The 16,258-nt window shown below is 40.1% G+C and overlaps 1 protein-coding gene across 1 annotated transcript in view; it reads right to left on the bottom strand.

Moving 5' to 3' along the window:
- AHRR (aryl hydrocarbon receptor repressor) overlaps nt 1–16,258 on the bottom strand; it is a 79,520-nt gene that overhangs the window by 57,936 nt on the left and 5,326 nt on the right. Inside the window, exon 2 of the mRNA XM_072329751.1 lies at nt 5,666–5,737. Within this exon, the coding sequence (XP_072185852.1) occupies nt 5,666–5,727 (62 nt within the window). The 5' untranslated portion in view covers nt 5,728–5,737. The remainder of the gene's footprint in view (nt 1–5,665; nt 5,738–16,258) is intronic.

Raw genomic sequence — 16,258 nt, 5'->3', positions numbered from 1 at the left:
TATGAGAAAGAGCACACATCCAACAAACAATACAATCAACAATAAAGGAATACTCTTTGTACATAATGAGTTCTCTTTTTTTTTGGAGTAAATCTCTCCACTCAGCCATTCTCACAACACCAAAAGGATGTTCAACCACTGGAAAGCAACGACTCTAGTTAAGTAGAAGTTTAGGAGCATAGGATATTATTACTTGCCCTTTACATCTGACAAACCAGCCAAAGTAAGGAAACAATCTAGTACAGAAAAAATAAAAAACAATTAAAAAGAAAGAAGAATTCCAGTAAGGAAAATTAGACTGAGGAGCTCATAATGTAAAAATGCTCAAGACTGATATGGAATAGAAATCATTAAACCCCATTTGTCACATAAACTCACAACTGGTCTATATCAGAGCAGTATGGCAAATGCATGGGCTGCATCTGTACCGAACAAAGTATCCTTTTGCTGGAAGTTACAGGGAATGATGTAAAAAGACTGCAACAGAATGGAGTCTTCCTGAAAACTCAAGGAAATGATTCAGTAAGTGAGTAAAACCAAACAAATGTGAGTTTGATGCAAATGGTAATTAGGTGCCAAGCGGATAGGATTTAAAACAATGCAAGTTCCATGGAAAAGCTCACTTAGCTCTCCTTCAAGGAAAACATCAGGCAGGAAGATTCTTCAAGGAGTTGTTTTGAGGCAAATGGAAATTCTAACCCTTACTTTAAGCTGAAAGTAGCCATGCTTGTTGTGCTTGCGTAAAAGCTGATTTTCAAACTACATAAATCAGGTCTCAATAGAGACACAGCATTCACGCCATACGTTTTTTACTTTGCTTTTCATACAATCCTATTACAATAAAGTGGCACTTGTACCTAAAGCCGTAAAGCCAGCATTTCTTTCTTTGCTTCCTGAACAAAACCAACCAAATTCTGCTCTGCAGTAACAAGGATGAATTGTTGCACGGGACCATACAACCAGTCCCTGGAAGTGAGTGTGGGAGCTGGCACAGAGAGCAGTTTCTATGTTGCTGGCACATAAGACATTGAGCTGTTTGTGCTTCAGTTTGCCCAAGACCCACAGGTTGCCACTACTGTAAACCAGTTTGATGAGCTTGCAGGGGAATTTCCTGCACCATAGCTTTATCCACTGAGTGCTGTGTCTTCTCCTCTCCAAGCCATACCCGCTGCCCACTGAGGCAGTCCACATCTTCTAACAAAAAGTTCATTCCAAAGAAGTTGTCCAAGTATGCTGAACTGTGAAACAAACTGACGATCTCAGCTGAGAAAATCTAACCATCTAATAGGACAAGAAGCTTTCAGTAAGAAGAGAAAGGGAAGAGAGACTGTGACATTGAGCACAAAGCAAATGGTTATCACCAGCACATTGACCAGCACCCACAGTGACTGAGAACAGCACAAGTGTGTCCTGGCAGAGCTGAGCCACAGTGCCAATCACACACGTGCAGATGCTGACCATCTCTGTGAATGAAAAGAACTGAGAAGAAGCTGTTGGGAGGAAGAGGTACCCTTTCAATGATATGCCTCTGCTAAGCCTTTGCAGCAAGGAGAGGAGAAAGCAGAACTTGTGGTCATGAAGACATCACACCAACAAAGAAGATGAGAGGTTGGATAATGTGATACCAAGTAAGAGGAAAGGCTATGCCACAGAGAGCCCTGAATTGAGAACTAAGGAGAGAGCTGCTCCTAAGATCTCTGTTTACCCTGGCACTTAGACAGTTCTGGCTGAACTGGGCATTTTGAAGCAGTTAAAGATACACTCAGAGCGAAGGCAGCTGAATTTGCCTTTAAAGAGCTGTAAAACATTACAAGAAATGTTTTGTGGAAGGAGAAAGTTTTACAAGTTGCCAGGGTTTGAGATGAAGTCTCAAACAGTAACTGTCCTGAAGCACTGCCCAAGTATTGCTAGTATGGGTATTAAATTCAGTGCAATGCTTTTAGTCTGAGTTTAAAAACAAGATCACCTTATTTTTCAGATGCTTGAATTACTAGCAAAATATTAGATTTCCACAGGAAGCAAACACTTAGTAGAAAATATTTCCTTTGCTCAAAACTTCAGTTTTCTGGATGAAAAACATATCTGATGGAAAATTTTCAGTCACCCCAACCTCTAGGTGTTTGATCTGATTCCATAAATGCCAAAATCCTTTAGTGCAGACTACATATAATGGGGCTTGTTTGCAAGCTTTCTGTGGCCAAATGAGAACAGCTAAGATTTGTTATATATTTGTATGCGCAAAGGTAAAACGTAAACCTGATACACTGTCTGAAGAATGGCAATCTAGCAAAGATGGTCTCTCCCACATCTGGGTGTAGAAGAAGACAAAATACACTAAATTTTCTACTTATTTCTTCATAGTCAAATGGCTGTCTTCATTCTCCCATGGAGCTTCTTCATGTATTTTCCTCATTGTTTTGTAAAGTTACTTCAGAATGCAATTTCCAGTGTCCTATGCCTACAAAAATGGGCAGTCATTCTGTGATATCTCCAATTAAAAGCAGGATCATCAGCTGGTTTGATAGCCTGATCACAAACTGTTAACAAAGGAGCAGAGAGTGGGCTTCCGGGGACGCACATACATTGGGAAGACATTAAAGTCCCAGCTGTTCTGCAGAGGAGAAGGCTGAACCTCTGTTTCTTGAATTCTGGCCTTTAAAAGGCCACAAATCCCTAGAGAAATCCACGTAACCTGTTCAGATGAGCACTTATCTCACTTCACAGAATCACAGAATTATCAGAGTTGGAAGGAACCTCTGGGGGTCGTGTCTAACTCCCTTCTCAACTGGGTTCCCTACAGCAGGTTGCAAAGGTAGGCATCCAGGCCTTCAGGGAAGAAGTCTCCTAATCTGTCTGGGCAGCCTGTACCAATGCTCTGTCACCCTCACAGTAGAGAAGTTCTTCCTTGGATTAGCATGGAACTTCCTGCACTAGTTTCTGCTCAGTGCCCCTTGTTCTATTGCTGCACCCCACTGAAAAGAACCTGGCCCCATCCATTTGACTCACGCACTTTAGATATTTATAAAAAGTGATGAGATCCTCTCTCAGCCTTCCCTTCCCCAGACGAAAGGGCCCTGGGTCTCTTAGCCTTTCCTTGTACAGATTAAGAGTTCCAGGCTCTTAATCATCTTTGCTGTCCCACTGGACTCTGTCCATGACATCCCTGTCTTTTTTGAACCAGAGAGCCCAGAACTGTCAAGAGAAAGTTAAATTTCTAGAGGACGATAGGATGATAAAGAGACAAATAATAGTTTGGACTGGACAAAGAATTCCCATCAACTTATTCTCTCTGAAAAATAAGGTATTCAGGCTGAACAAATACCTTTCCCAGAACAGGTGGCTGTATCTACTGTGATTCATTATCAGAACAAAAGGAAGAAAAGTAGAACAAGGTCATAGAGGAAAATGTCTTATGCTATCAAACAAGACAAAAAAAAATGTCATAATAATAAAAAAACAGCACAACGTGGATTAAAATTGTGGTTGAATGTACTGTATGCCTTTCCAAATACAAGATAAATAATTTAAGGCTACATAACAGAAAGGATATCTCATAGTCCTGAAACATCAGTAAGATCTGTTAGGACTGAAGGACACAGACCCTGAAAGGAACCCTGGACTCTGTAAAGTTAATCATGGGCAATCAGAGCCTCTCTAGAGCAATGTTAGGAAGTCTGTGAATGAGGAAAGGCTTACCAGAGACCAAGCCCACACACAGATATGGTTTGAGGAAGAGACCAGTGTTGCTAGGAAGTGAGAAATCATCCTCAGCAAGCAAGAAGTAATTATCCACAGAAAATAGAGGGTAGTTTCCAGCCTGGGAGCTAAGTATTCTGGAAACTCAAAGCATTTGATTCCCTTTATTTTAACCAAAAACAAATTTCTTCAACAAAATTATCTATGTCTGAGTGGAGAGGCATGTTCAGGTACCTGCGCCACAATATTAGAGCAGAGCTATTTTCAAGGTACTTGCTACTTTGACATTTTTGAAGGCAAAATTTCCTAGCAGGCTCCTGAGGACATTTCCATCCTTAGACAGCAAGTGGCTTTCTTAGCTACTGATTTATCTAGAAGACATCTCAGAGCAAAGAAGCTCTTCCAGCTAACATACATACTACAAACATGAAGTTAACATTTCTCAAAGCAACTGCAACTCTCACTCCTTCCTCACAAAAGTTATGACACACAACCAGGTCTGCACAGAGGTAATTTTGTGTACTGGAGCAGTTTCATAGCTCATGTAGGAATAAAGAAGCCGTGTGCATACTTGAACAATAGTGCAAAAATGTCACGTACATTTTGGATCTAATACTCGGGCACTGCAGAAAGAATGCTCTTCTTTTTTCATTGTCTTTGTCTATTGAAATCATCACCTGTGATACATTTTACATTAAATATAGATATATACCTTTTTAAGTGGCAACAAGTGGTTCATGTGCAAATACTCTCCAAAATCCAAACAAAATGAACAGATTTCACCCAAACTTTCAGAGAAATTCCCTTTTGACTTCAGACCAAAATATACAATTTTAAGCCAAGCGAGTTATTTTTGGAGCTCTGAGAAAATGCAAATAGAGAAATCTGTTTTAATTAACTTTTCATCCTTAAATTGCAAAGACCGTTAGCGCTAGTTCATAATTTTTACACGCTACGAATGTGTTTCATAACTATGTAATCAAATATAACACAGAAGATGTCAGATAATTATATCAAAAAACTTTGTTTTCAAGTGGTTTATGACAAAATCATTTTGCATTTGAGTGATAACAACCTTTTTTTCCCTGCATTTCAAGTATCTTTTTCTTCCTCTTGTGGCTTTTGTTTCTGCTTTGCCTTCACACATACAATTCTTCTCACATTTTTCTTTGAATAAAAGTGATTCTGTGGTAAATAGTGGCTCAAAATGATGCGCTCTTTATGTAAAATATGAGTCACCAATCTGCTTTTTCAGTTGGCTGAACTGACCCACTTTCCAGACTTACATCTACTGGATGTAGTGATGCCCCAAGCCAGGCTAAGCCAAGAAAGGGGGAAGGGGGGACATACCAGCACACTGGTGCCACTCAGCACACAGCTTCCCCAGAGGCTCCTTGAGCAAGAGGCAGGGAACACAGACACATAGAGGTAGAAGCCACTCCCTCCAGACAATTGCCCAGCTGACAATTAATCCATCAATATCTATCAATATCTTCTGCCTACAAATGACAGCTGCCCCTGTCACTCCTCACAGCTCTGTGGTATGCTGTGGTGTGCACCATAGCCACGAGACTCCTTCTGGGACATGAACTAGCAGTGGGTAGGGACAGTCTGACCCATGTGCAGCATCCTCTCTGGAGTATAAGAATCATAGAATACATTGAGTTGGAAGGGACCATTAGGATCACTAAATCCAACTTCTGGCTCCGGATAGGACCACCCAGAAATCAGACCATATGACTGAGAGCATTGTGGCATAATAACGATTCTGCACAATCTTTGGAATAAGAGCAATGGTACAAGATGCAGAATGGAGCCAGCCTGCAGCCTGGGTTTCTCACCATGGCAAAAGATCTTAGGTCTTTCCTGGATCGTCAGAGTATGGGAGAACTGGATTCCTCCTACCTCATTTCTAGGAGATGCATTTGGAGGGAAGTGCAAGTGTCTCCTGATCAATGTGATACTTAACTGTTTCTGAATGGGTTTCCTCCTTTTCCTCCCAGCATAGAGGCATTCCCCCGGAGGAATCATTGTTTTGATGCTGAAAAAGAAAAGGAATAGGTGTCTTAGTTCAGAAGTTTCTGCGTTTCGTACCACTGTACAGAATGACAGCACCAAGAAAGTTCAGCTGAGAAAAATGTTTGTTGCCTGAGTGTGGCATTCGACAACACTAAAAAGAACAGTGGCATTAGTTAAGATAGAAGCTTAGGGCTTATTCCAATTTCCTACCTTAATGTTATTAGAATATTGATGTTTATATTCAATTTTCATTTTTTCAAATTAAGCTTACTATACATGGTATAAAAATACATCCTGTTTACTCGATATGCAAAAATATGGGTTTTTTTTTCCTTCTAGGCTCATTTTTAAATTCAGCTAAGCAAATAAGAATGAATAATACTACTCATCATCTTTTGCAGGGAGGATTTCACAGCTTTTTAAATACACAGGAATATTGTCTTCTATTACTGAAACTGTGGCAACTAGGAAACAATTATTCAAATTAGCATTTGTCCAGGTCCTCACACCCTCGTTTTTAAAGACTGAGAGCATATGTGTTGGCAGCTCAAGAAGCGGCACACAGCGCTGTGGTTAGCGCTAGGACCATATCCCAGCGCTGATGGAGGTGACAACTTTTAGACAAAACCGTTGCTCTGTTTGGGGATGACAGGCATTGCAAGGCCTAAAACAAGCCTTTGTGTTCAGTCTGCTCAAATCTTCTGGAGTTTAGCCGAATGGCAAAGCCTCTTGGTTTTTCTGTCTGAAGGAGTAGCTTAGTCTCACTGTACGCTGTTCAACAATGGCTGTGCACTGCCTGAGAGATTGATATATCTCAAGAGTATTTGCTGCTTTGTGCAAGATGAGAAATCAAGGGGATCTCCCATACACTGATTCAAATTCCACGCTATTGAAGATAGCTACGTCATACAAAGCAAATCATAGGCAAACTGAACTTCATTTTAGAAACTGCTTAGAGGAGTTTTCTCTTTCATTGAAAGACAACTTTCTGATAACTAAAAACCTTTTGCTTTCCAGTTTAAATTTGTTCACGGCCGTTTTATGCCCATTTGTTCTTCTGCCAACATTGTCATTTGGTTTAAATAGCTCTTCCTCTTCCATTGTGTTTACTCATTGGCGTATTTTTAAATATCAGTCATGTCTTCAGCCAGCCTTCATTTTTCTATTCTAGGACAACCCAGACTGTTTCATTCCCCTCTCATGTTGCAAACTCCTTATTCTTGCCATCATCTTAGAATCCTTTTTCTTTACCATTTCAATTAATCTATCCAAGACAGGAATGAACAGAAACATGTACAGCATATTAATTAAGCCTACCTGTATTTTGTACATATCTATAACACATATATCCATGTAAATATTAACAAACAACTAGATTTTTATAGGAACTATCTCATTTGATATTAGTTTGACAGCATTCTACTTTTTCATAGACATTATTGAACTTGCAGCTCGCAGTCACACTATGGTCACCTGACATGCACAGTTCTCTGCCTTCATGCATAACTTCCATCAAATTCATGTACAGTTTGTGAAGGAAATCTAAGTTTCAGTCTGCAAGTGCCTGGCCATCTCATTCATACAATTAATCTGCAATTGGTTTTTATTACATGAGAATAGTATACACTTCTGTATTGACAGTGCAAGCAACTAAGGTTACTATTACCCTCCTGATTTTATATGAAATCCTTTAGTAAAGGAGATTGTCTACAAACATATAGTTGAGGAACAATGCTGGTAGCTTCCCTCCTGCTCAGACATCTTTCTTTCAGTCTGTGTTGTTGATTCAGTTCCTTCCACCAGCCCTTTCAGTTCTTGTACTAGTCTTCAGCAGCACAGCATCCTTCACTAACGTCAGATAAATTAGCTCTACTGTATTTTCCTCATCTGAAAATTCAGCTGTTTTATTAGCAGAAGACTACCAAAACACTTTGACGACACTGTCCAAATCTACATTTCATTTTTACTTCACTACACAACTAACTCGGGACATTAATTGCTCTTTCCTCTGGAATTTCTTCTAAAATACTGCAAAATAGAGATGATAGCAAACAAATGGGTCAGTAGCTTCCCTCTCCTAATTACAGCTGATGATGGTAACACCAGTTATTCTCCACTTGGTGCAGAATCAGGTATAGAATTCTCCCAAAACACAGAAAACTGCTACAAGAAGTTCATCTAAAATCAGATATGTGAACAGCCTCAAAAGGTCTATTAAAGACCAGATGAAGTGCAATAACTACTGCTGCAAGTTAGGAAACTAAGTTTATCCAGTGGGCTTTGCTTATAAAACATTTTAATCACCTCCAAAGACCTAGTTAGCTTAGGCTTGTTCAAACTCCTATCTTCTGCAACAATCTGCCAGTTGTAATGAACTTGTCTACACTGGTGGGCTTTCTACTCCAGTGGGAAGCTGAAACAGTGCAAAGATGCTGAGAGGATTGCTATAGTTTCTTATGAGACCTTACATTAAAAGATACTTTCTTTATATTGTAATATTATTGTCTTTCAAGCCCTTCCCGTTCATAATATGAATCTATGACTCATAGTCTATGTTTCAAAACAGTGTCACATGCTAGACTTCCCTTCCCTTGCATTTATGAGTAAAATTAAAAGGAGGAGGAAGACTTGGACACCATAATTCAACTGAAAACTGAAAGTTAATACTTTATTCGATTTTCCCAAAGGACAATTGTGTTTTAAAACCCACTCTAGTCAGTTGGTAATATCTGACAGCAACTAGAAACAAATTAAAATGACCTCAAATACATAAACAACTGAAAAACAGGAAATAAATAGCAAACAGTGTAAACTAGAATTCATAAAGTGTAAAGCATTGGTTGAGAAAAATAAAGGTCTAAAGGAAAATTCACAAGTTACAAGGCTAAAAAGAAAAGATAACACAAGTTTTTTGATAAATGTTATGAACAGAACTGTGCACGGTACTTACTAGATGGAGGAAAGTGAAATATAGGTATATCTCTACTCTCTACTTTCTGAAAACATGGGAGAATCAAATAAGAATAAACTATGTGTTCTTCAGGCTTTCCATAGGAAATTTCTCCAGAATTAGGACAAGGGGTTACCACAGCAACATAGCATGAAGCACTGCCTCAGCAACTGAGCACCATCGTCCCAGATATGTACACACCACTGATAATAACAGTGGTATGCAGATGAGTTTTAGAATGAATGCACTGGAATAAAGACCAGCTCCAAAGTTTTGTGGCTGAGTCCTAAAAATCCTAGGATCATATGATTTTATGGCTGAATACAGCTGAGAACAGCACTTGGAAGTTGCTGAGCTGCAGTCATAGACTAGTTTCTTCTAAAAACAGAGGAAGAGCACATATTCAGTCCTGCCTGGACTGTGTCCTCTTCTGCTGGGTTTAGTACTCTTCCCTCCACCACTGGAGCATCACACCACATCTCCACTGCTCCTTCTCCAGAGCAAAGCAACCTCAAAGCGAGAAACAGGAGAAGTCTGGGGGGGGCAACACTTCGCTGCTCAGCAAAGACATGTTCTTTCCTTTCTCCTCCTTTCCTCTTTCTGTCTTTACAACACTTAAGAGCCCTCACGTGCTCCAGCCCTGTCTGAGAGGAAGAAGGAGAAGCCACAGCTCCAACTTTCTGCTCCACAGCAACAGGAGAGGAACTTGCACAACTGAGGAACTCCAGGAGCAAATAGCTAGGCTGGGAAAGAGTACATGTGGGCCATGACCACTCACTTGCTTACATCAGATGCTTTTAATCAGTGATCTCATTAAGTTGTAATCAATCCCTGAACACCGAGGAATCCAAAGGACTGAAAGACAGATGCTATACAACAGCATTAGAGAAAGGAAACATCCAGGTGGTGAGACTGACATTTATCCCAAGCAAAAAAGAAAAAGATCTGAAAAGATGATGAGAAAGACAAATAACATCACTGAGTAGAGTTCTACAGAATATCAGGCTCTTTGGAGGGAAACGTACTGAGAAGTAACCGAATCTGTCTTATGAAGGAATTTACTTGTACCGATACATTATTTAACTTAGCAACATGGTACTTTGATTTTGAAAAGCCACAATTTACTATTGTGGAGCACAGTATAAGTAGACAAAGAATTCATTAAATGGCAGATACAGAATAGAGTAATCATTGACAAACCACTGCTAAACAAAAAAGGTTTTTATAAAGACCTTACAAGCATGAAGGTTCAATAGAAAACCATCAGTGATAAAAATTCAGAAGAGTGGTCTTAAGCATTAAATAATACTTAAGACAGGACCTAAGTAGTCTGTTTCTGTGTATCTCCAATGCTTTTTAAGACAGCCAAACACATCTCAGAACTAGGAGTGCAAGTCATTGCTGCTGAGTGGGGACTGCATCCTGAAATGGCAATGACTCTTGAAAGGAATTAGAGATCAAGGTAGAAATAAAAATGAATACAGTCTATATGCTCTGAACTCTCAGGAAAGAGCTGCCGCAAGGGCAGCTAATGCAGTGGCTGACCCAAGTGAAGTGATTTTACCTCTGCTTACAGATACGATGAGACTGTTGCTGGAACAGCGCGTACAGTTCCCATGGAAGTGTTTTTCAAATACTGTTAAAAATGGGAAAGGGCAAGGAAAGAAGCTACAAAATATACTCACAGGCTGAAGAAACTGCCTTGCACAGAACAAGTTCAGCCTGCGTACGTAACAAAAAGAATTTAGTGACTTGAATAAAGTGAAGTACTTTTTTTCCTGGGGAAGCCATCAGTGCTGAATTATTTTAATTTAGAATATAGCAAGCACTTATGAATAAAAGCTGAAGCCAGATATATCCAAATAAGAAATAAGGCAATAGTCTGTAACCTCGTATTTAAATACTGGAGCAAGGTACAAATGATTTAATGGATTCTTCATCCCCTGCTGCCTTGAAATCACCACTAGATGCCTTCCTACGACAAACAGTTCACCCTAATGGAAGTTATCTTTTTAAATGAAATATGAGTATGTGGGCTGTATACAGGCATACTCAGGGAAAAAAATAAATAAAATAAAAAATAAAATAAAAGGTAGCTATGGGAGGTCAAATTACATTATCCAGTGGCCTCTCCTTTCATTAGATGCTATGAATCATTTCCTGGTCTGAATGCGGTCCCATACTATGTAGTCAATGTTACAAAGTATATGAAAGGGCTACACAGACCACAAGGCAGAAGCGCACGTTTGGAAGAGAGAGCCTGGGAACAGGGAAGTTGTGCTTATCCCTGTTTCACCACACAACCACAGAGGGGCTTCAAGAGCCAAGAGGGAACAGCAGCTGCTTCAGGTCCTTGAGCTCATCCACAGTGCCTCATGCTCATCCACAGGACCTCCTGCTACCTGGGAGCAGCAGCTCTGCCTTAAGACTTTCACCCACAACAGCTCAAGAGTACAGCAGCCACTGTGGCAACTACAGACCTGCCGATATATGATTGAGTGGCTACTAAATCCCAGTAGATGAGCAGGCAAAAGATTAGGCAGGTTGGAGATGGAAACCTGCCTGGGGGGCAAGGTTTTGAAACCCGTATAACAGGCAGAGTAGACCTGTCGCTAAATTAATTGTGATTAGCACATTTCTGCCAAATGCACTGCTTCTGACTAACCGTCACATGTTACGAGACAATGATATAACGCCTTTGGATATATTATCTGTGCAAATAGCACACAATACAGTGTCCAATTGAAGCATCCATACTTTAAGAGAAACGGAGAGAAGAGACATAAAAATGACTGAACACTGAGAAAAGAGCCCTGCAGTCCGAGTCTGGGAGCAAACACTGCTTGAGTTGTCACGAAGAACAGCAATAGACAACTTCCTCACAGTAAGCAAATAGATTACGTAAGAAACAAACATTTCGTGACAGAGATCAAGCTAATTCTAGCAAGATCCAATTTTCAGAATTTGAGGCTAATTAAATTCAAATTATAAATAAATGTGGATAACTATTAAAATAATTTACCCAGGGCTGTAGAGAGCTCTCCATCCCCAAGCAATTTTTTTCATCGAGTGGTTTTTTTTTTCCTTAAGAAACCCATTAGCCCTGTTTGGTGAAGTGTTTGTTTAAAGATGTCTGATGGTCTGTATAGGACAGGAGACTGAAACAGCTGATCATGGTGGCTCTTTCTGACCCTAAAATCTACTCTTCTGCCTCAGTCTCTTTCCTAGTGAAAGAGGAAGAAGGTTAATTCGCAAATCTGAGGAGCTGTTAAAAATAATAGTTGACTAATAAAAAGCTATATTAACACCTGAGAGTGCTGTGCACATACTACAGAGTATATGTTGGGCTTACAGCACAGCAAATGTTGTCTGACGTAGTATACATAAAATCTCTTTTCAATTTCCTTCAAAGAAGATACATACATACTTGACTGCAAGCTTCTGAAGACAAATAGTTCGTGTGCACTTGAGAGACATCTTGCAGTCTGACAGTTATCTATAGGTCCTGTCTGAGCCCAGCACATGTCACCCCCATCATTCCTCCTACAGTCATCCCCATCCTCATGCTCTTTACATGTGTCCCCTTGGCACAGCACAGGCAGAGCCAGGCTTTCCCACTCACTGTTCCTCCCTTCCCAGTGTGCTCCTGCAGCCCAGAGACAAGCACTGAAAATATCTCAAGTGCACGTGAACAAGGAGGGCATCACCAGCACACAAAGCAGACCCCTGCCCCACACAGCACAAATGGGCAGGGTATGCTGTCTGCCCCATGCTGGGCACATGACTAAACCCAATTGTGGCAGAGGTGTCGATCCTCATTTTCTGGAAGCCATAGTCGCATATCTAAAAGCAGTGAGCACTCAGTGCTGCAGCTGAAGGCACTGAAGATTGTGCTCTGAGCAAAAGAACACAAAAGACTGTGTTTTCTGAAAAATCAGGTCCTCAAGGCCTGGACTTGAGTAAATGGATATACATCTTTCAGATTTATCTGCTAATAAGACCATATGTTTTGGCATTATTACAGATTGCAATCCAGTGCTTTTGATGTACTTATCTATCTTAGTTACAACTATCACAGGAAAGGCTGTGACAGAATTAACAGCACTGAGTTCAGAACAGGATTTGAATGACATCTACTATGGAGCTGGGACCACGAGGTGAATGAGGACAGTAAAAGCAAAATATTGAACTTCTACCCCACCAAGCAACGCTCATCACAGAGGTAGGTGTCCTGCAAAAGAAATGACTGGAGATCATAAGCCAGTCTGAGGTTAAGTGTACTATGTGCCCACTTCATAGTGGGCATACACCTCCTTTAACTCTCATGTTTCCTAATTTGCCTTTTTTGAGATTTGAGGATGTAAAAAAAAATAACTTTTTTTAAAAAGCTTTGATGCACTTTTTTTTGTTTGTTTGTTTGTTTGTTTTAAAAATTACGCTGTTTTTAGACCTTCAAATAATGAATTCTGCTACTTCAGGAAGGATACGGGCCATAATGCACTTTAAAATGCACTTTAAAATCATACTGTGTATATGCCTGGTACAGTAATCCTACACAGTTAGCGGAGTGTCACCTCTTTCCATCAGGTTCTCCATTTGTCCTTGCCACAGGACATCAGAGGAGTATACTGGGTTGCCACAGGAGCTGAAATACCCTTGGCATAATAAGGTATGAGCAGCAATTAACAATTTTGTTACAGCTGGGGCATTTAGGATCCATACAGATTATTTCACGATTAACAGCACACTCAGTCTCATGTTGCAGTCTTGCCCCTACTAGGAATATTAATGTACCATGTTTTACCTCTAAACTCCCGGGAATACAATATCTTTGAAACCTCCATCCCTCAGTTACATCTGGTGGAGAATGAAATCAGACACAGTGGAAGCATAACTATCATTTCCAGAGAAAATTTGACCAAGATCAGTAAGGTAGGTCAATGAAATATTTCTGACATGAATGTGTTGTGCAACAGAACCTCAGTTTAGCTGTCTTTAAACTAGGGCTAGTTCAGGTTCTCAGGGTAGCGTTAGACTGACAACACAGAGCTCCATACAAGCTAACAACAGCATCACTTTGAATGGGACCCATCACAACAGGTACACGTGGCCCTTAGTTGGCTGCTTTTTGCATTGTGTTTCCTGATGCCCAGCTCCACTATTCACCCATAAGGTGGTACATGTTCCAGCACCAACATGCCACCATGCTGGAGTCAATGAGACACATTAGTTTGAACATCCCAGTAGACCTACTAGGACGTATCACTGCCTATAGCAGGGGGGTTGAAACTAGATGACCTTAAAGGTCCCTTCCAACCCAAATGATTCTATGATTCCATGCTGAACTAATCACAGGTTGCAAGACATGAACTCTTAACCTATGCCAGTCCACCAAACTCTCCTGTAAGTTTATCAGTTTTCCTGGTGTTCCTTTCTCAGACACCCATTTTAACCCCTTGCTTGTCATTCTGTCAGACTCTTTTAGCTTGGGATTTAGGGTTCTCTTTGAAATAGATGAAAAATTATCTTTTATAAGGCTATTTATATTGTGCAGTCTGGCCTTCCTAGCAGCATGGTGCAATTTGGGAGCAAATACTAACAGTAGGATGGGAAACACTGAGTTATAGAAAGGAAAGCTACATATAGACTGACTACTGGACTGACCAGGTGAAACAAGGAGCAACGCTGGGAACTATTTTTAGGAATTTCCTACTGTAAAGCCAAAATTGCACTGTTTTAAATGGTGTTTTAATTGGGAAAGGACTGCTTCTCAAAATCAGGGATTCAAAAAGTAGCCAAAAACCTGGTGATCTTTCCTGCTCGTGGGCCAAGATCTATTTCAAGAAAAATGCCATGCACCATAATGATGCCCTCATTTCTCTGACTCCTCCCTTCATTTCCACAAAGGACTCCTTAGAGGCTTTAGTTGCACTCTAGCACAGCACACAAGTCAGAATACAGAACAGCTCAAAACCTGGAAACCAGCAGATTTGACTGTCGGCAGAGAAACAACATAGAAGGAGAAAGGAGCATCCCAGACTCAGAATAGAGCACTGCCCAAACTCAAGGAAGCTCCTGTGACACAGAAAGAAAAAGCTTAGTGGGAGGTCCCCAGGAGAAGAAGCAGAAGTAGACTGGACCTAACGCTGACAAAATGTGACATCTTTATCATTATAAAGGTATTATGAAATGTTCGTGAGTAGGAGCGTGAGAGCAGGGAGAAAGATGACTTATAAACCTAGATGTAACATCAGCATGTTGGGGAGATTCAAACCCATTCTTTTCCTGGATTTGCCGTTCTTTGTTCCTCCTTCTCAGTCATTCAGTCTAACAAAAGGAGAAGCAGAGGATGAAGTGCCAAGCACCATGTAACAGAGGTTCAAAAGAGCTTAGATACACGAAGATTTGTAGGAAAGAAAAAAAGCCTTGAACTTTCAGGAAGAAAAAAGAAAGTGTTTTTATCAAACCTTTATACAGAAAATGGGAGCGCAGAGAAAAGTTGAAATGAAACACGTGGTATTTTCTCCTGGAACTGAGTGAACTGTATTAGCTTGATGCTTAAACTGGCATCACTACTACTGTTACGGTTGCAATTCAGTCTTCTAAAACGCTTTTGCTAAGTGTTAGAAACAGTGCAGCGTCTGAAAGAAGCAGGTCAGAGTTTAGACATACACACCGATAGCCAGGCTGGCATTTGAGTCATCAAGATTGTGCTCAGTTCTGCCTTTTGTTTACTGAAGTACACGAAAATCAGAATGAAAACTCAGAAGTTCCAGTTCTTTCAGATATAAATTCTGAAGACAAAAGTCAAAATAAAAACGGATGTAGCTGTTACTTTTTTGAGATTATAAAAGTAGCTAAACAAGTTATACTGGTTGAAAGGCTTGCTAGTTTGGTCTGCTACAGCAAGAGAGCAGTAGGCACCACGGTCCAGATACATACTCAGATTTACTGCAGGTCCTTAACTACGGATATATGTGTATGATTTCCTCCCCAGGAACATGTGTTTCTCTTTTATCAGCAGCATAACATATCTGCTCTTATTCTCTTTCACACATCTCTGAATATTACCTGCCTGCCTTTGTTAGATTGCTGGTACTCTGTGGCACTTTCTGTTGCAAATACTTGTCCTGTTTTAGACACACAAATTCACATGGGAAAAAGAAGTATGCTTAAACACATTCTGAAGTTCTCTGCAGTACAACTTCATCCTCTAATGCTAATTATATCTGTTACTACTTTCAAGTAATCAATATAGACAAACTGACTCTCATTAATATCTCCAGCAGTAGTATCTTCTAAGTGCTCGTTAATTTATTGTAATATATGTTTAGATATTTTTAAAGGCGTAAATTTAATTCCGGCAACCAATTAATGATTGCAACTAGTTCCTTTTATATAATTTTCCCCTCTTGCCTTCCAAATGCCCAGACTTTTTTTTTTCCAAAATAAAAAGGAAAGCATATTGTGGATATGTACTACTGTAACACAATGTGTCATAAAGCACTTGCTACAATTGAGAACCACCTAACAACTAATAAGATGGCTACTTTCATTTTTATCAGTTCTCATCCACTCTTGAAAAGTAGTAAG

The sequence above is a fragment of the Excalfactoria chinensis genome, chromosome 2, assembly GCF_039878825.1.
Source record: "Excalfactoria chinensis isolate bCotChi1 chromosome 2, bCotChi1.hap2, whole genome shotgun sequence".
Classification (NCBI taxonomy): Eukaryota; Metazoa; Chordata; class Aves; order Galliformes; family Phasianidae; genus Excalfactoria; species Excalfactoria chinensis.
The sequence above is the reverse complement of the archived record's forward strand: the minus strand, read 5'-3'. Positions and strand labels throughout refer to the sequence as shown.